Source organism: Taudactylus pleione, unplaced genomic scaffold, assembly GCF_031769625.1.
Source record: "Taudactylus pleione unplaced genomic scaffold, aTauple2 ptg000013l, whole genome shotgun sequence".
Taxonomy (NCBI): Eukaryota; Metazoa; Chordata; class Amphibia; order Anura; family Myobatrachidae; genus Taudactylus; species Taudactylus pleione.
In genome coordinates, this window is record NW_028284416.1 from 3,922,962 (window position 1) to 3,943,926 (window position 20,965).

Below are 20,965 nucleotides of genomic sequence, written 5' to 3' on the forward strand. Positions count from 1 at the left end.
ACAATGATGCTTCCATGCTAATTATGCACACCCATAAAACGCCGTTTAGACGCCCAGACACGCCTGCGTTCGCAGAACCACTCCCCCGTTCACAAGCACCTTCCCCTATTACCACCCACAAATGGCCCTACCTGTCACTCAAAGTAGCGTCCACTCTGTGTACTAGGAGCGCACGATTCCCGAACGCAGTGAGTGACTCGCGCATGCGCATATTGTCGCATACGCAGACGGGTGACTATCGGCCATAGCGTGCGTCCGCGGCTTAGCGTCCGGGTCTGAATCGGGTGAAAGTGTTTTAAAAGCAACAAACTATTTCGTTTTAAAGTGCTTTCATGGAAAGCTGCAAACTGCAATGTAATTTCCCTTATTCACTGCAAAATATCTCCTCTCTGGCAGGACCCCCACCAGCAAACCCCCCACCCCCACCCCGTGCCCCATTATAAAAAGGCAGGGGGCTGATCTCACCACCAAATATACTGCACAGATCTGCCTTCTCGCAGGTGCCGAGCAATATACAGAGGAATCAAGAATCTGATTTCATTCCCAGCCCACGGCTTAGGCTACAACAAAAACATCAACGATCCCTTTAAAAAACACTGTCCAGGTTGTGAGAAGCCCGTTTCAATATCTGGGTTACGGATAGCTCGTGACGTTCTCCAGACGCGCTCGCTGTCTCCTTTCACGTCCAATAACTAGTCTCATTAGTCATACTACCGGATATTATCCTAGGATTACTCACGTTACTGGATAATGTTTGTCTAAACTAGTTAAATGGATTTGGTTTCGGGCCCTAATCCAGTCGCTTTGACTTCCAGTAGACATTTATACTGGGCAAATTGTAAACTGAGTTACAGATCTCTAAAAAAAAAAAAAAATTAAAAATTTATTTAATCTGTCCACATGTGTGAAGTTTCTGGGATCACCCAATGTTTGCGCTATCGCTTCTAGAGTCAGGAAGGCAAATAGACCTCCGGTTATATTACGTTACGTTCAGACCGTATCAAGCCAGTCTGAACACTTTCAGATTAGCCTTGGTCTCCAAGGTGGTGGGTACAATGACATTGTGATCTACTACAGACACAGATCACGGTCCACGAATTCACTAGTGTACACTATAATCACCCAATTATATTTCCCAGGTGCTTAAGAGGAACCTTAGTCATAAGGGCGCCAAAGTGTCCTCGTAGAGCGGTGCCCAAAACTCATGGTTATATTTAGAAGACATCTCACAACGTGTAGCATTCTCTGCTTCGAATTCACCATGGTTTGACCACGGCTCGAGGAAACCGACACGAAAACTTGTCAACTCTATTCCTGCCCTGGTAGGACATCTACAGTCTTTTGTTTCATAATACTGTCCCACTGCCTACACAGTCATTCTGCACAGATACCCTGATTTTTCCCAGTACCGGGAGTAACATGCATCAACACCAGACCTACAATCTAGATGTACTGCACTTTATAGCCGCTAACAGTAATGTATCCTTCAGCCATACTGGAACAAGTCTGCTTCACCACCTCTCTACCATCGCTAAGCCTTGTGACACGCGTCACGCCATCTTCCACGTTGACGAGATTAAAACAAGGGTCAGTGGTAACTCTTGGGTCTCTGGACCATGTGTTGGTTGTGACGCCCCTTGCCCTGTATCACCACCGAATTGCCGGTGGTCAGGCACTGTAGATTGGAAATGGTCTGAAGGTTGGGGAGCCACGGTTAGTGGCCACCGCCCCGCAAGTCTGTAAAAAATAAAAAAGAGGTCCTGGCCGCTCAGTCTGTGAACTTGTGGATGTCGTTGTGTAACCGGTAATGTGGGTAAGACAGCTCGCTGTGGTATGGGCAGTTTTGGTGACACCGGCACTTTTCAACCCACATCATGCTTTTCTGGAAAGTGTCCCCGTCTTCGCAGCGGAAGCGGACGCGCATGGTGCGGGTCTTGGATGGGGTGCAGCAACGTCCATCTGTGCAGGATCCGCAGTAGTGTGGCTTGTACCGGCGTACACTGCTACAGCCGGCGTACGAGAAGTGAACGGCCTGCTTGGCTTTCTTCGTCCTGGTGCATTTCTTCCCGTTCTAGCCAAGAGACATAAAATACATGATTACAAACTGGGCTTCAGAATTCACCACACTGAGTGGTTCACAAAGGCAATGGAACATTGGTTCATTTTAAAAAACCCACCCGAGAAGTGGCATTGTTATATGAGAATTGTTATTGGCAAACTGGCTGACATCCAAATTAAAATCCTTAGTGGGCAACGCTGGCACCGGTTACGTTGTACTTTTGTTGTCATCTACCAATTAGCTCTTGGATCCGTGCTGGCATTCATCCCTTCGGCTGCCAACAGATGCCAGCAGTGGATGCCCTCTACACTTGACCTGTGTCAGCTTGTTAGGAGGAATGAAATATCCCGGGGTGACCGTCATTAAACGGTTTTATGGCAGTAACTGTGGGATAATTCATTCCTCCTAACGAGCTACACAACAGGCAAAACCAGCAGCCGGTAAGTAAGTAAGGGACTTTGCTAATTTCACTAATAAGAGCTCAATGGGACTAAGGGCCTAAATCAGAGATGATTCTGATATTTATCCAAGTCGTGGCTAAATGTTTTTTATTAGTAATTATAATGCTGATGATTGATTGTATAATACATTTTATGTGTCGGGTTAACAGCGCTACCCAGACTTTTTTGGCAATTAATAGCTGTGACTGCGGAATACTGTAGTGAAGGAATCGGTTGGAATCCCGACACCAGCATCCTGGCAGCAGTGGAAATCCCGATCGTCCTCAAGTAAGTATTAGCTAACCTAATTCTACCCCCTAACCCTCCCTTAGGAGTGCCTAACCCAAACCTCCCCCCCTGTGCCTAACCCTAATCCTCCCTCTAAGTGCCTAAACCTAACCCCCCCTTCCCCACTGCCTAAACGTAAGTCCTCCGGGGGGTGCCTAACCCTAACCTCCCCCCGGTGGTGCTTAACTCTAACCCTCCCTCCCCCTAGCCTAACCCTAACCTCCCCCCGGGGGTGCCTAACCCTAACGATCCCTCCCCCTAGTCTAACCCTAACCTCCCCCTGGGGGTGCCTAACCCTAACACCCCCTTCCCCTATCCTAAACCTAACCTCCCAGGGGGGGGGGCCTATCCCTAAATCCCCCCCGGGAACCCTAAACCTAACCCTCCCCCCCCCGCGGCTATCTGCGCTCTGTGCCCGACGTCCCTTCAATCAGGATGCCGGGCGTCGGTCTCCCGGCGTATGTCTAATGACGCCTGTCTTTAGACCCTTGCCGGGATATGACAGTCGGGACGCCGGCTGTCGGGATTAGGTCCGCCGGCTTCCCAACTGCATACCGTAGTGAATACCCTCACACTACCATCGTTTGAAAACAAATTGATACATACGGCTGAAGCATCCAGCTCACATGTATGTAGGTTAGAATATTTTTATGCTTATTTCTCCGTCAGGAGGCACCAGGAAGAATTAACAACAATGACTTGCATATCTTCTTATTATTGGGGGTGTAAGATAAAATCCATGCCGTTACCTTCACGGTAAATTAGAAATCTGTTTTTGCAATATCCGTTTTGTTAATAAGCGTAATATACTTAAAATGAACTTGACATAACCATATAAAACCGCTGACTGCAACACACACAGAGGAATGGCTGTAATACCATATTCTCCGTACAGATGTGTGGGTAGATTTACTAAGAAGCGGGTTGTCAAAGCCGCAGATTATCGGCAGCTATGACCAATAGTATAGGAATAAATGATAAAAATAGCCTTGTGTAACATTTATTCCAATTGCTGTTTTAAAACTATTGGTCAAACAATGATCGGTGAATTTGACAACCACTCTTTAGGATTGTTAGGATGTAGGGTTGAGGTGTTGGGACGCAATTTGCAGCGAATCGTATCAACAAGACCGATTCAACGCGCATTTCACAAGGGAAGTGCGCAGAATCCGGGAGGGTGGGCTAGACCCCCTGGAATCCAGGAAATCTACAAGTAAACTGTAAGTACAGTAGGCTTTTACAGCTAATGCATAATGAGTTGATAAGCAACACTACATCAAATAAGATCTCAATATACAGTCTTTACCTTGGGTTTTGCTGGGAAAGGGTCCTTGCAGGGCCGGATTTGGCACAGACGGGTCTCCTTCATCAGCTTGCACTGCGGATTGTCGTTGGTTATCCTGGCGGACAGTCCCATGCCGCAAGATTTGGAGCATTGAGACCACTCCGTGGTTTGTATGGCGCAGCTGGAACGATCGGGCTGAGGATGAGGACCCAGGGCTGTAAACGCAAGAAAGAACAATAAAATAATCAGTACTAAAAGTGACAAAAATAGTGTAAAAAAAAAAATTAGGCAGTGCTGCCTATAATCCTCTAAAACCACATCCTGAGCCACGCAAGTTAAGGCAAAGTACTCTCAACCAAGCCCACATTCCCATGAAGCTAAGCTGGTTTTCTGGTGGGTCTTACCCCGTTCAGCGTCAGGGAATCAGGACTATGGAATTCGGTTTCTGAAATGCCAAAGATGAGGTATCCCTACTCAGATGGGGTTATGCTATCTGTAGGTGACACAGTAGACCTCTACCGCTCCCAAGCATTTGAAAAAAGACAAGGGTCTTTGGATCCAGGTGACATTTCATATGTAGTGACTTAACTACCATTATATGAAGAGTGAAGATTTAAAGCCCACCAAAAATACGGCAAGGGATGGGTAAAGTGGGTTCCTAGTTCAAAATTTACCTGTCTCCACCTTGAATCCATTTCGGACCAATGTAATGAGCTCATTGCTGGACACTGGTTCAACATCCTCCTGGTCTACAATCTCTTCAGATGACTTCAATGAGTCATCTACGTCTCCGGTGGTGGTGTCACCCGAGTCCTCCGGTATGTGGTTACTGCCACACATCCATTCCTCACAGCACTGTCCAGGGACCTTCGCCAGCCTGGGGTTGATACAGTCCACGCCGGGCAGCGCCAGTTCCTGAGGGCACAGGGGCATGCAGCCCACCACTCCGTCCATGCAGGTACACTGGTGTTTGCAGTTGGGCTGAAAGTTCTCTCCGTTCTGGTAGATCTGCCCAAAGAACTCACAGGGTCGCCCTTCAAACTTTGCTGGGAAAAGAATAAAGTCGCGGGTTAACGGGTACCGTGTAAGGAAACCAGAATGCTTTACATTGGACATTTAAGCATTTTATAACTAAAATAGTACATTTGCATGATTGCAATAAATATGCAGTTTGCGCAAAAGGCGCTTATATGACCGGGTACATTCACTTTCTGGGCCTCGGCTCTGCGCAACAAAAATAATAGCACAGCTACTTTTGTGTGTTTACTGGGGGTCATTCAGACCCGCTCGTGAGCGGCAGCACACTCGCAAGCGGGTCGATGTTCACCCACTGCGCATGCGCACGACGGAGGGAGCTCCGTCGTGCTCATGCGTGAGGCCCGGCGAGCGACGGGCTCTCCATCGCTCCGGGTCTCGCACCAAAGGGGCATGCTGTCGATGTTGATTGACAGCACGCCCCCTTTGGTGGGCGTGCCGGGGGGCGTGCCTGCCAGACGGAGGCGTTCCCATGGGAACGCCTACCGTCTGAAGCCGGCCCCACTGACATCACTAGTGATGTCAGTGGGAGTGATTTTGGCTCTGATAGAGCCAAAATCACTCCAGGGCTTGCGGCAGCGAGACCCTACCGCAGGGTCTCGACGCAAGCCCGATCATCATCATGGACGCTTGCTATAGCTGTGGGTGGTCACCCAACAGCTATACATGCGTCCAGGAGGACGCTCCATTTTCATGGAGGAGGGCCATGATCCAGAGCGTGCGCTCTGGTCAGAGCGTTCAGCTCTGAATCAGGCCCACTGTCCTAAAAAAGTTCCCTTCCAAGTCTAATTTACCGCCACACTAGGGCGTCAAACATCATTATTTTTAGCTTTTTTTCCCCTCCAACAATACAGCCTTGGTTTATGTCATTTATAATTTCAACTAATTATGATCATTAGGAGTTCATCATAATTGCTTTATTAAACATTTTTATATGTATTAAGTGCTCCTAAAAATGCCCTCACCAGTATAAAGTGGGCGTAAAGATTCTTATCTTAAATAATGGATGGACCCTGATCTCTGCCACCTCTGAGAACGTCTAAAACGTTCAAGTCCTTTTGTGCGCCCCCCTTGGAAAGCAGACGTTGATGCCCAAAATACGCCTGGTCCACCCCCTAACTCTAACTGGCATAATCCCTCCCTGCACTACGAAATGTTGCTAAGACACATGCGATAATCACTCAGCTGCATAATTATCGCTATTTGCGTACATATTTACATCAGGCTCTTTAATTCTATCTCTCCATATAGTCTTCCCCGCTTTTCTATATTATATATTATTATATTTCTTTATTATTATTATTATTACCAGTTATTTATATAGCGCACACATATTCCGCAGCGCTTTACAGAGAATATTTGGCAATTCACATCAGTCCCTGCCCCAGTGGAGCTTACAATCTATGGGCCTCAATCAGACCCTCTCGCGAGCGCTGGACGCTCGCAAGCGGGTCGATGTTGAGGCCCTGCGCACTCGTGATGTCAGTGGTGAGCTTCCGGATCTGTTAGAGCCGAAAGCTCACTGGGGCTTGCGGCAGACGAGACCCTACCACAAGGGTCTCGTCGCAAGCCCCGATGGTCGCGATGGTCTTGACCAACGCGACCATCAACCTGGCCGTTCGCTAAAGCTGTGGGTGGTCACCCACAGCTTAGCGAGCGGCCAGGAGGCCAGCTGATTACGCATATGTGGCCGCCCTCATTCAGAGGGAGCGCTCGCATTTTGCGAGCGGCTCTGAATGAGGTCCTATATTCCCTATCACATGCTCACACACACTAGGGTTAATTTTGTTGGGAGCCAATTAGCCTACCAGTATATTTTTTGGAGTGTGGGAGGAAAACGGAGTACCCGGAGGAAACCCACGCAAACACAGGGAGAATATACAAACTCCACACAGTTAGGGCAGAGGTGGGAATTGAACCCATGACCCCAGTGCAGTAATGCTAACCATTACACCGTCTGTGCTGCCTTTATATCATTAGGTGATGATGTATGACTGAACGCTGTGCCCAATGTAGAGATCACACTGAAGCCGAATCGCGTCAGCGAGCAAAAAAACACAAACGATTCTGTCTGATTATATAAATACACGGATAACAAAAACGCAGGAAGGAGGCAGACTGAATAAAGCAACGTAATCCGTAAAAGTCACTGTAGGGAGTGCACACAGTGATGCGTTACATTTATCTGATGGTGGAATCCCCCTTTGAACAAGTTTCTGTTCTTTTCCGCTGAGTCGGTCAAAGTCCCTGAACTATTTTGAAGTCATCATCGGTCACATTTTTATGACGGCTGAGCCTTGTAACATGAGCCGTAATAAATATCACTACTACTAACCACAACATTCTCCCGTCAAATCAATATCTGCGTTTATAATATATGATGCCTGTAAGATATTAAACAGCCTGATATTGCCAACAATTCTGAATAATAATAAAAGTCCCGGGAGATTATGCCAGTGTAGCACTCCCAGAGTGTTCGCTATTATTGGGCGGTTTTATCTTAAGACGGGCAGATGATTGCTGTTCCTGACGCCTTGCCAGGTGTGTGTTGTTGACTCGAATTAAATATCTGCTCTTTAAAAACAAGCCAGCCGCAGTCAGAGGTTCAGCCAGATACCCGCCGGGTGCCCAGCGGCCATCTAGCTCGTCTTTCACTAATCAGTTTTGATAGTTATAGTATAGGTGCGGGTCTAAATGCAATTACACCCTCATCCGGGTCACTGACCGAAATAATAAACCCAGATTATTTTGCTTCATTTCTCTTGTACATAAAATGTTACTGGCAATTTTTCGTGGGTGATAAACATTGCGGGAAATGAGGAATTATTTTTATTAAGAGGTATAGATTTTACCTGGAAATAGGCGCACAGACTTCCATAGGGGTAGATTCAATAGAACGCAAGCTGTACATTTACAGCAGGTTGATTCAGCCCGCGCCTCCACAGGCTGCGAGTATAATCAGCCCCCGTCACTGTTAACGTACAGTGTGTTTGTGGCCAGTAGGAGGAAAACAGCGCTCCCCGGAGGAGACCCACACAAGCACGGGGGACATACAAACTCCACACATCTAGGAGACATACAAACTCCACACATATAGAGCATTGGTCAGGAAACGAACCATGACCTCAGGGCTGCGAGGCATTGATGCTAACCACTATGCAATCACGGTGCCCCCGTGATGCCGATATATGTATGTATAAACCTCAGTAATTATCTGTACAACTAGAAATGTATTATATCAACGCTTAAGGTAGCAATCCTGGTTACTGGTTACATCTTCACTGAGCTGCCCCCGTAAGGTTTACAGGAGCGTTAAATGATGGCTCTGTGCCACCATTTTGTTTTAATACTCGGAGTGACCAGATGTGGCCTCTAACATTTTAAACCTGCCTGTCCCTGCACATACAGGCTGAGCTGAATTACTCTGTGCTGCTGTTAGAATTCTGATGCTCTGATTAGCTGAAGGATGTTCTAGCCCTGTTCACTTTCATCTAATGCTCGTAGGTGTGGCCCCAGCTTGGAAGAATAAATACGACAGGTGTTCTCACCCTAGTGGCCCTCAAAAATGAATAGTAGGTGGCGAATGCATATGCTGACATTTGTAAAAAAATAAAACAAAAAATAGCATCACAGCATTAAATGGAATATAGGCTTAAATAGGAAATATTCAATTATAATAATACTAAAAAAATAAAATTGTAATGATAATAAAAATAATAATAATATTATTAATGCACAGCTCAGCTTTACTTATTCTGAGTAATTATATACTACATGGTGGGTAACCCTTTTTTTGGGGGAGCGGGTATTTAGCGAGCGCCGTGTTTACCTCTGCAGATCCCTATGCTGGATGAGGGGTCGGCTCCGAAGTCGCAGTGCAGTCCCTTGATGTGATCACAGGGGTGCCTTAAGTTACAGTCCTGGTTGTACTGACGGGCACAAACCTTGCAGCACCCACAGGTGTCAGTCACGAGGCTAATGCCAGGGGCGCAGGTTGGAGTTTCCTTCGGGCACACGCAGTTGGTCGGGCACGATGGGTCCCCCTGTAAGAGAAAAAAAGGTTTGATTTAAGCAAAAAGTTATGCAACAACTTTATCGATTACCTCCAGGCACCCAACTAAGAAATGATATTCTTAGACCCCTCTGCTGTAATGTCATTGCTGACTCGGACATGTTAGAAGAAAACTGAGAGGAGCGATTTAATAAATATTCACCATTATTTCTAGATGATGGCTAACTCTCCACGAGGAATGGCTCCTATTTTTACGCCCTTGGCGCAGTACACACGCGTCCCGATCAACACTAAAACGCACATAGAGGCGCACTCCCGGCGCCGGAGATTGGGGCTAACGCACAAACCTCGGATGGTGGGCAGCCATTATTCTGAACATGCAAATTCCAGAACATGGGGGGAGATGTCTCAAGCCTTCTAAACAGTGGAGAAGTGGAAAACTGGAGAGGTTGCCCATAGCAACCAATCAGCGTCTACCATCATTTTACGAAACATAATTGATGAACGCTACATCAAAGCTGATTGGTTGCTATGGGCAACTTCTCAACGCTTCAGATGTTTTGAGACATCCTCCCCACGGAGGTACTTGGGCCACCAAATCTGTTTGAATGTCCCCTGACTTCCCTGAAAGCTCCATAGAGGATGGTGGATGACATTTTAAAGCAATATTTGGACCAACAAGTAGAAATGTGGGGTCTATGTACTAAGCTAAGATAAAGTGGACGGAGATAAATTACCAACCAATCAGCTCCTAACTGTCATTTTTCAAACACAGCCTGTAAAGTGACAGTTAGGAGCAGGGGCGTATTAAGAGAGGAGGGGGCTCGTGTGTATTCCCCTTCTGGGGCCCCTTCCTCTCTCCTCGGCGGCCGCCAGCAGACTGAAGGCTGACCGCCGGGGGCTGCAGCATCTGCAGACTCTGGGCACTAGTCTTAGCCCAGAGTCTTCTGCACCAGGAAAATGGCGGCCGCGCCATTTCCCCACTGCGTATGTGCAAAAACGCCGGGAAACCGGCCGTAGCGGCCATTTTCCGGCGTTTTGTGCAGGGTTGAGACACCCCGCGCGGGACCTCGGAGAGGTAAGTATTAGATAATATGGGTGCAGGGTGTGCGGTGCGGGGCCCCCCCTGGACCCAGGGGCCTGTGTGCACCGCGGTATGCAATCGGGAAGCCGACTGCCTTAATACCGCCAGCTGGCTTCCCGACTGTCATATCCCGGCGAGGGTGAAATGCCGGGCATCTAGATGTAGACGCCCGGCATTTCCACGACGCCGGGAGACCGGCGCCCGGCATCCCGATCGTAGTGATGCCGGGCGTCGCGAGCGGACACCCGAGGGGGGGGGAGGGGTAGGTTTAGGCCACCTGGGGGGGACAGGGTTAGGCACCCCCCGGGAGGGTTAGGCTAGGGGGAAGGAGGGTTAGGGTTAGGCACCCCTGGAGGGGACTTAGGTTTAGGCAGCGGGGAAGGGGGAGGTTAGAGTTAGGCACTTAGAGGGGGGAATAGGGTTAGGCACTGGGGGTGAGGTTAGGGTTAGGCACCCCTAAGGAGGGTTAGGGGCGTTAGGTTAGTATATACTTACCTATCCACGATCGGGATTTCCAGCACTGTCGGGCTTCCGCTGCCGGGAAACTCTGCTGATGTCGGGCTGCCGCTGCCGGGAATCAAACGCCGATTCCGTGCACCGCACACCCAGCACTCATAGATACGCCCCTGGTTAGGTACTGATTGGCCCATCCATTATCACTCTCCACTTAAGGCATAGTACACAGGGCCTGATTCAGACTCGGTCACCAGCGCTAAGCGCTCGCAACCGGGTCGATGGTGGCCCACAGCGCATGCGCACGACGGAGCCGGCTCCGTCGTGCGCATGCCCGAGACCCGGCTAGCGACGGGCACTCCGTTGCTCCGGGTCTCGCACCAAAGGGGGCGAGCTGTCGATGTTGAGTGACAGCTCGCCCCCTTTGGTGGGCGGGCCGGGGGGGTGGCTGCCCAAACGGAGGCATTTCCATGAGAACGCCTGCCGTTTGGGGGCGGCCCCGCTGACATCACCAGTGATGTCAGTGGAGAACTTCCGGCTCTGTTAGAGCCGAAAGCTCTCTGGAGTTTGCGATGAACGAGACCCTACAACAAGGGTCTTGTCGCAAGCCTGATGGTCGCGATGGTCTTGACCATCGTGACCATCATCATGGCCGCTCGCTATAGCTGTGGGTGGTCACCCACAGCTATGCAAGCGGCCGAGAGGCCGCTCCAAAAATAGTGAGTGGCCCTTTCATGGAGGGTCAAACACAGCCAACATTTTAAAATTTAAGGGTCAATTTGACAGACCGAGGAGGCAGGAGCCAACGTACCTATTGCAATCTATGGAAAATACCTGTAATTGGGCCCAGCTTTAATGTTCATTTGCCGTTAGCTGTTGCACATGTCATACGTTTGGTTAATACCACACTTGTTAAAGCTATAACTTGTCCTACGATAATCTCCGATTACAGCTAATTCCTGGACGGGCAGCCAAGGATTGGCATAAACAAAAGCACACATGCCCCGCTGACTCATACCCGATCCGCCTCAGACCTGGCATCACTCCCAAATTTTGGACAGGGCAAGAACTGTGACTCTGGAAATAACAGAGCCCCATTTTGCTCCTTATGTTGTAATAACCGGTTCACTCAGAAAAAGAAAAAGAAACAGGGGGGAAAAAAGTCTATTTTCTGTAACCACACAGTTCCCTGTTCACTATAAATAGCGTCTCGTGGTTTCCAGCAAATGTCAGTTAGTAACAGGCACCGAAAAGGTAAAGTTAGAATTTATCTACATTTTCCATCTTAGGTTCATGAGGAGAGAATGCAGGAATAAAATACATTTTGGATAAACCAAAAGGAAATTTGTGGCAAGGCCTTTCACCTCCTAGCGCACACGTCTGCCGTAATTTGGGACGTACGGAGATACAAGAGCAAAACGTTAAACAATTTATTCCTCCTCTTTTTCATTGTTACCAATTACAAATCTCTTCCCCATCATTATACCAAAATGGTTTTAAAGTTTACTCAAAGGGATATATTTACTAAAATGCAAGTTTTTAGAAGTGGAGATGTTGCCCATAGCAACCAACCAGATTCTACTTAACATTCATCTAGCACTTTCTAGAAGATAGTAGCTAGAATCTGATTGGTTGCTATGGGCAACAACTCCGCATTTTAGTAAATATATCCCCTAGACTCCAATTTTTCAGGTCTACCTTCCCGTAAAGTTGGGGGCTGGACGTAACTTCATGACGCGACTGTTGTCATGCCCCACGCCCGCCCCTCCCTCATCTTTAGGATGTGAATTATGTCAGACCAGCAACATGGATTATGTCATCACACAGGGTTCCACCGGCTGCTTCTCTATAGGGGTCAGCGTCAGGGAGGTTGCCGTACTCTCTCGGGAGTCCTGGCGATCACTCACTATTATGTCAAGTCTCCGAGACATTTTGGGAGGGTCGACAAATAAGAACGAGTACACCATTTAAGTGCACCAGTCGGCTAACAGGGGGGGGGGGGCTCATTTGCAAAGCATAAAAAATCTTTGCACTCTGAAACTGAGACATTGGGGGAGATGTACCAAGGCGTCTTAAGAGTGGAGAAGTAGACAACTGGAGACGTTGTTCATAGCAACCACTCAGCTCCTACCTATCATTTTATAGAATGTACTTGATAAATGCTACCTCAAAGCTGACTGGTTGCTATGGGCAATCTCTCCACTTGTCCTCTTCTTCACTCTTTAGAAGCTTGATAAATCTCCTCCTTAAAGTTTTGGAGAGGAGCATATTTAGGGGCGCACGTCCACTTCCTCTCAGCAAAAGGACTTTACTTGTTCTCTAGGATAGCTGCCTCCGTGGTAGGCGGTTGGCACAAGTTCAGTGTTTTATGGCGTTCAACTTTGTGTGTAGACTTCTACTCCTGGTAAACAAACGCTCCACCGAAGAGTCTCACAAGTCGCTCTCTCATCTCTGTACACAGGGAGAGATCATTCTCATCTGCCGAAGCAAATTAAACATGACTTCTACTATACATGAAATCACTGGTCAGGCCGCTGGCACAACCAGGACTCATGCTGGGTACACACTGGCAGATATATTGGGCGATCAATTGATCGGCCTATATATCGTGTGTGCGTCGGCCAGTGTGTACCAGCGATATGTTTGTCGTTCACAGCCATATCGCGTCGGTTGTGATGCACAATCGATGGCAGGTATATTTGTACACCGTGCTGTGTGTATATGGGCAGTCAGCCGACCGCCAGTACACTTGCTGCACAGGCCACTGGGGAAGCGACACCCGGCCAGGCGACAGTGACGGTTGTTCAGTGTGAATGAACAAACATCATCTTGCCATTCCCGACACCTCGCAAGACTAGGCGAGTCCCCCAGCATGGCTGCCGGCACCCCGCAATCCCCCGCGCCAGACGCAAAAGTGGGCGGTCCAGGGGTGCGATGACACATTTGGCGCTGAATTTTAATCATCGTAGCTCCGCCCCCCTGCCTTATAATGCAAGTAATATCGGCATTATAAAGTGGGGGGGCGGGGCCACTATGAAGCAATCGCGCCGACACGCCCCTGCTCCGCCTACTTGAACCGCCCCCACCTTCCCTGCTGAACGGACCTGCCAGCCCCCCCCCCCCCGGATCCCCCTGCAGAAATGTCGGCAAGTATGCGATCATCTGCAGATATATCTATCTGGTGTGTACCCAGCTTTGCTCTGCTTCAAGTATAAAGATAATGGATTTTATAAGACAGAAATAGTTATCACGGCATCACCCCCCCTGCAATGATATCCAGAGATAACCAGATAACCACCCACACTGCGAGCGGTGAATCACGCTGTGATTGTCAACATTCTTCCCCTCCCACATCTCTTATCTATATTAAAGTAAAGGGGAACTGCAGAGTTTACATTGCATAGCGTGTCTATGTGCCCCCCGTGCATTCGGTGATTGCACACTGGCACACGTACTTCATGGCGCAGTATAATAATATATATTCACTAACATCCAGCCTTGTTGGACCATTTCCACCAATCGCACTGTTTTTGCATCGCGCAGTTACGTTAAAACAATAATAATGCATAAAAAAAGACAAGGAGTTATCTTACCAGGTCTCCAGGCACATTGGTGTCATGAGGGAAGCATTAGAGGGTCTCATTCAAAGGTGCACGTAGTGTAAATGTCAGACACAAGCGGCCGATGTTTTCAGTCTACGCGTGCGTCCGAGTCACACCGCTCATGCGCCCTGATGGGTACCACCGAAAGCCATAGGATGAATTTTGGGGGGGGGGGTGTGACTAGCCAGAAACGTATCAGGTCATGTCACGGCTAGCGACCCTCGCTAAAGTCAGCCTGCAAATTCTCCATCGCCATACGGTTACGCCCATTCAGGTGCGAGTGGACATGTGACTGAGATGTGCGTGCTCGACTTCGGAACATGGCAGTGCCAAGAACCACAAGATCCATCTACAACACAAGACTTATGTGGAACTCTGCGCCAGGCCCTAAAGAGGCACAGTTGCCAGATCTACATCCAGTCAGCTAAAGCGAGGAGAAAACCGACCACGGCAGACTTTAGTGACCCATTGGATCAGAGGGGAATCAGCAAACCCCAAGTAATACTCTGCATTTATATTTGACTTATGGATTTCCAACCAAACCTATGTATTATATAATAGAGAAGATTGTGCCACCAATTTCCTTGCAATCAGATCAGGATTGAATCTGTACAACTTTTCAGTTGCCCAATTTGCTCACAGATCCAATCACACTCCGATTAAGCAGACAACACTAAAGGTGCATACACACGTAACGATTTTTTTGAACGATTTAACTATAATGACGTCGTTATCGTTCAATCGTTGAAAAAAATCGTTCAGTTTCTGAGTTATAACGATGAACGATTATCGTTCATGCGCGTTCCCGTTTCTAGTTCATTCTGACTGACCAACTGAACGATTTTCATTAAGGGAAGTTACAAAAATCGTTTGTAGTTCAAAAACATCGTTCATTACACTTTAAAAAATCTGACAGATAATCTGGCAGAAAATCGTTCATAAAATCATTGGTAACAAAATCGTTGCGTGTGTATATGCAGCTTTAGACCGCGACGTCGATGCATTCGAACATTAGGCTGTAGTAAAGTGCAGAACATTCATGTTTTTCTTTGTTCAAGCCAGGTAATATCTCCACTTCCAGATGACAAGAGCGTCACCATTTTTTGGCTAGATGAGTGGAATCACCTAACTCTAACAGGTAAAATATGCCCATGGCTTCTTATTAATGAGGGCGGATATGATGGTTTTCCAGAGGAATAACACACAGTGGGAGCAGGAAACTGGAGGAGAGATGGAGGATTTGTAAAATCTGATAAACGGTAATGATATAAACAGTTCCAGCCCTGGACTCCCACGGCGTAGAGCGCAGAGCCTGATACCAGCGGGCAGGCAACGGGAAGTTTGGACGGCAGCCAGACATTGCTAGAGCTCGGTACAGAAGGTCACTAGTGTCACTTCTGGAGAACCCCAGAAACCTTTTGGGAAATTTCATTCTCCAAAAGAGAATTAATGAGAATGTAACGGGCCAGCAGATCGGAGGAGCCACCGCTGTACTCGTCAGAAGGGGGGGAATCTAAATTAGCCAAATAAAAGATTATATAATAGATAAATGAATACATTGATTGGACTGGAGTAGAAAAAAATGTGAACACTTACAGCAAAGACGATTTTTTTATATGGTGAGGATCATAGCGACCATGCAATCGCACAGCGCTATCCATCTCGTGAGAGAGCCATGGGGGTGCCGTGGGCGTGTCGGCTGACTTCCATGCTTGTTCGCAGCGTGCGGCCGGAGATGGGTCTTCGATTTCAGCATGGGGCGGGCGTAAGTCCCAAAACGAATAAAGACGGCTGCGTATGGAAAAACAGTGGGTGGCACGACCATACGGATGAAAACGGATGGATAATCGGCATAGACGTGCGGATACTGCCATTAGTATAACTTAGTAAGTAGGCGGCCGCGACCATATGGAAAAAGCCTCCAACTTAGAATCAGGCCAATAATATGTGACGCCAATAGCACCAATATTATCACCAATTCTCCCCAAATAATCCACCACACAATCAATTACTGCAGCCCCTGCGTCTTTCCCACCTGTCACCAGATATTAAATCGTTAATTCTAGGTTTGTTCTTTATTTATCCATAGAGGGGTACAATCTGTGGGTGCTTCCAACCTGCAGAGAACATTTAATAAATGAAGGTTTGTTGAACCCTTCGGCGAACGCTCACTCTGGGTGGTCTCTGCCTTGTCCCAATGACAAAACTGTGGGGGGGGGGGGCCTCTACACACTACCATAAATGCACACCCACCACTGCGCCGTTCCCAGACAGTAACCAATAAGGAAGAGTACTAATTAGGTTAGCAGTAAACTGACACATTGGTCCGAATTGAACATTTGTTATGAAGTCATATTTATATGGTTCTCTGATATATATTATTTCCCCTCCGGTGTACTTTTAAAGTTACGCACTTGGCTACAAGCGTTTTCGGCGGTGTGCAACGGAGGAGTAAGTCCGCACTTCTAGTACTGGTTCATTCCATAGTATACTGAACTCAGGATGGGGGGTGTGCAAATAATGCGCCATCTGGCTGGACTGGCGACCGCACCTTCCCATTCAGGCATCGGATTAATTGCACACCTTCGGCCAAGTGTGAATGAATAACCCAGACTTGGCTGCCACGCGAACAGCGCTTTGCTACTCCTGGCAACAGCGACCGCACACAACGAATGGCGAATTACTGGGAGGAAGGGGGGGGGGGCACGGTGCCTTCCAAATCACTAATGAAAGGGCGCACCATTAAAAGAACGCCAACACTGCCCATCCCCGCTAAACCGATACTTGAATATATATGAATACCCATCAACTTGCCGACTCACGGGCTAAAATATAACATATGGGGCCGCTCAGGGAAGGTCATCAGTGGCTGCAGCAGTGAGCTTGAGATTTTGCCCATAAACCGACATCCTGAGATGTACCCGATACTGGCATTATCAGGGCACTAGAGCCATGTAACAGTTGTACAGTTCTCAAGATTTATTTCTTGTTAGAAAGAAAAAAAACAAACTTGCAGGATAAATTATATAGAGCGGAACAGCAGACCTGTAACGATGGTGTTAAATAGCTGGCTATAGCTGCCGCCAGTGGAAAACCCAGCGGTGGCATCGCGGATGTAAACATGGCACAATGAGGTCCTTCATGGCACGCACCATAACAGTAAGACTGTGCAATGGAAAAACTACATCAGGCATAAAAAGTCCCCCCCCTCCTCCTTTCACTCTCACCCCCCCCCCCCTTCTACCAACCGCCCCTTTTAGACGCTCAATGCGGGAATGTGGGAGTCTGGAAATAGGATGTTTTCCTTGTGAACATCATGTAGAGAGGGATATAAAATTAAAGGGAAGCCAGGAGCAGAGCCCTTGAAATGTGATATCCGCATGCAAGAGAGTCGGGACATATAAACATTCAGCGCCTGGGAGTGTGACAGCGGCACACACTGTTTACAAACTTCCAATGATGCTTAAAGGCACCACGCAGCTCGCCGTTTCCTACCGTGTGTGTGCATCAGCAATGCTAAGCGATGGGCAGCGCCATGTGCTATCATTCCACGCCAGAACCATTATTATTGCAGTGTCTGTGGGCGACTGCTGGCATTTGGAATACCGGGAAACCCCCCCCCCAAAAAAAGACACTAAACCAGGCTGGCACGTCATCTGAAAAGAAAGACAGTTTGGCAATCGATACCTTCAATTAAAGCCTTAATGCCACAATGAAATGCACCGAAAGTCAGTTCACCCGTCTGCAGAAAGACACCCCCCATAGGTATAACGGGAGACTCGGGCAGCACATGGGAAGACCACACATTTTTTGGGGGTCACCAACATTTACGCTACAATTAAAAGTTGACAGCGGGCACAGCGCCAACTTGCAGAGAAGCGTACCCAGCCAGCCTGTATGTAGCCCTGCTGAGCGGACATAGCCCACAGAGCATTACATTTTATAGTATGTTGTGTCCCAGTATGGGGCAACCCACGGCACCTCCTCAGCCCCTGTGGAATCATAAGTGTCAACACTGGCAGGGCATGCTGATACTTGCAGTTATAGAAAAGCATTTGGGAGTCAAGTTCTATAACAAAAAGTCTCTGGATTCCTATATAGACCAGGAAGATGACCACAAGCAAACAACACTATGCCACACTGTGTAAATGCCTCAAAACCCCACACTGAATCAACAGTCTAACGTAGGGGTGGGCAATAAGTTCCCCCCCAGCTGTTGTAGAACTACACATCCCAGCATGCCCTGCTACAGTTTTGCTATCTGACCATGCTAAAACTAATGTGTGGATGTGTTACCTTTCTAGTGCTAGTCTGAACACATCAATGCACAGTTGAAAGGAGTCAATTTAATCCATAGATTATAATTTACTTATATTCATATTCCCATAAAGCAGTAAAATAATAATAAAAATAATATTAATAATAATAAATATAATAAAAATACTAATAAATATAATACCAATGATAATGATGATAATAAAAATTAATAATAAATATAACAACAAATATTATAATAATAATAATATACAAATAATAATAATAATAATAATAATTATATAACTAATAATAATAATAATAATAATTATTATTATTATAATTATTATATATAATAACAATAATAATGAAATAAAAATAACTGGAAAAACCAGAATACAGAAATTTTTATCTGGAATAGGAGGGGGTTAATGGGCACAGTCCTGCGGGACCCCAGCCCCGGAGCCACCAGACGGGCCAATAAGGAGTCTTTGAAGCCAGCGTCACAACAAAGTCATTGGATATAATGGGACTGTAAAGGAAATCTCTGATGGAATATATAACAGAATGAAGCGATTGTCTTCCAGCAACTCCAACCAGACACGTGGGTGGGTGGCATTAGTACTGGGAGAAAGTATAAGTGCACTGCAGGAGTTAGGTTATCCCTAGAGAAGGGAGAGCTCCATGCCCCCTGCATAACAGGTCCATGCTAGATTGCAAGCTCTGCAGACTAGTGCAGTGGCATTGATGCAATGTAGCAGCAGCACACTGACATGTATAATAATTATAATAGTACTACTAGTGCCATGCCCCCTCCAGCCTTGGCAATGTCACTCTGCTACTGACCCTGCAGGGAAGGGGGTAGGTCAGGACATAAATAGAGATAACTCACCGTCCTCACGGAGCAACCAATACCCAGCACTGCAGCGAGAAGAAGGAATCCCAGGAACATGTCAGCAAGCACCGTCCACAGTCAGAGGATGTCTATGGGATAATAATGCAATGCACACAGGGTATATGGGGGGCACAGGACCAGGGATCCTCAGTCACAATTTGGGGAGGGGGTCTGGGGGCTTGAGCTGGTGCCACAGGTCACCTGCGAGTCTCAGCTGTTCATTGAGAAAGTCTGCCAGCTGCCAGGCTACTTATAGCGCCCGATTCGGGCACCGCCCAGCAGCAGCCTCCCCGTAGCCGCCCACCACCCATTCCTGGCACCACTCACCAGGTCCAGCAGCAGCGCCTGGCAGCAGCGAGTCTTGCACTGACTCCTACAGGTGGCCCGGGGAAGTGCAGCCACTCACAATCACCCATTCCTGGCACCAACAGCAGCAGCGTCTGGCAGGAGCGAGGCTCAGCGCTGACCTCTACAGACTGCCTGGGGAAGTGCAGGCGGCTGCACAGTGATATATCTTATATCAATTCTGTCATCATGTGCCATAATCATACATGGGCAGTGCCATAGTGTGTGCCTGTGTTATAATCATACATGGGCAGTGCCATAGTGTGTGCCTGTGTTATAATCATACATGGGCAGTGCCATAGTGTGTGCCTGTGTTATAATCATACATGGGCAGTGCCATACTGTGTGCCTGTGTTATAATCCTACATGGGCAGTGCCATAGTGTGTGCCTTTGTTATAGTCATACATTGGCAGTGCCATAGTGTGTGTCTGTGACATAGTCAAACATGGGCAGTGCCATACTTTGTGCCTGTGCTATAATCATACATGGGCAGTGCCATACTGTGTGCCTGTGTTATAGTCACATTACATGGGCAGTGCCATACTGTGTGCCTGTGTTATAGTCACATTACATGGGCAGTGCCATACTGTGTGCCTGTGTTATACTCATATTACATGGGCAGTGCCATAGTGTGTGCCTGTGACATAGTAATACATGGGCAGTGCCATACTGTGTGCCTGTGTTATAGTCATATTACATGGGCAGTGCCATACTGTGTGCCTGTGTTATAGTCATATTACATGGGCAGTGCCATACTGTGTGCCTGTGTTCTAGTCATACGTGGTGCTATATTCATACATGGGCAGTGCCATAGTTTGCTCCTGTTCTGTGTTCATACATATATAGTGCCAGGACTGTAATATTAGTAAACATCATGCAGTAAGTTGTGTACAGATGTGTACAGGTCACTGCAGCATGTGAGATTTAAGAGGAGCAAGGAGGGGTGAGGAAGGCCTAGCACCGCATAGCGCTGGGTGAGGACGGCCTAGCACTGCATAGCGCTGGGTGAGGAAGGCCTAACACTGCATAGCGCTGGGTGAGGAAGGCCTAGCACTGCATAGCGCTGGGTGAGGATGGCCTAGCACTGCATAGCGCTGGGTGAGGAAGGCCTAGCACTGCATAGCGCTGGGTGAGGAAGGCCTAACACTGCATAGCGCTGGGTGAGGAAGGCCTAGCACCGCATAGCGCTGGGTGAGGACGGCCTAGCACCGC

General features: G+C 47.8%; 1 protein-coding gene across 1 annotated transcript; it reads right to left on the reverse strand.

Annotated features, from left to right (window-relative positions):
* Positions 1-437: 437 nt before the first annotated feature.
* Positions 438-19,616, reverse strand: LOC148542341 (CCN family member 1-like). The gene is made up of 5 exons (XM_088469102.1): positions 19,405-19,616; positions 8,937-9,150; positions 4,747-5,118; positions 4,094-4,287; positions 438-2,071 (listed from the first exon to the last, which is right to left on the reverse strand). The coding sequence occupies exons 1-5, from the start codon at positions 19,462-19,464 to the stop codon at positions 1,769-1,771; spliced, it is 1,143 nt and encodes a 380-aa protein (XP_088325228.1). The 5' UTR covers positions 19,465-19,616; the 3' UTR covers positions 438-1,768.
* Between the last annotated feature and the right edge of the window lie 1,349 nt (positions 19,617-20,965).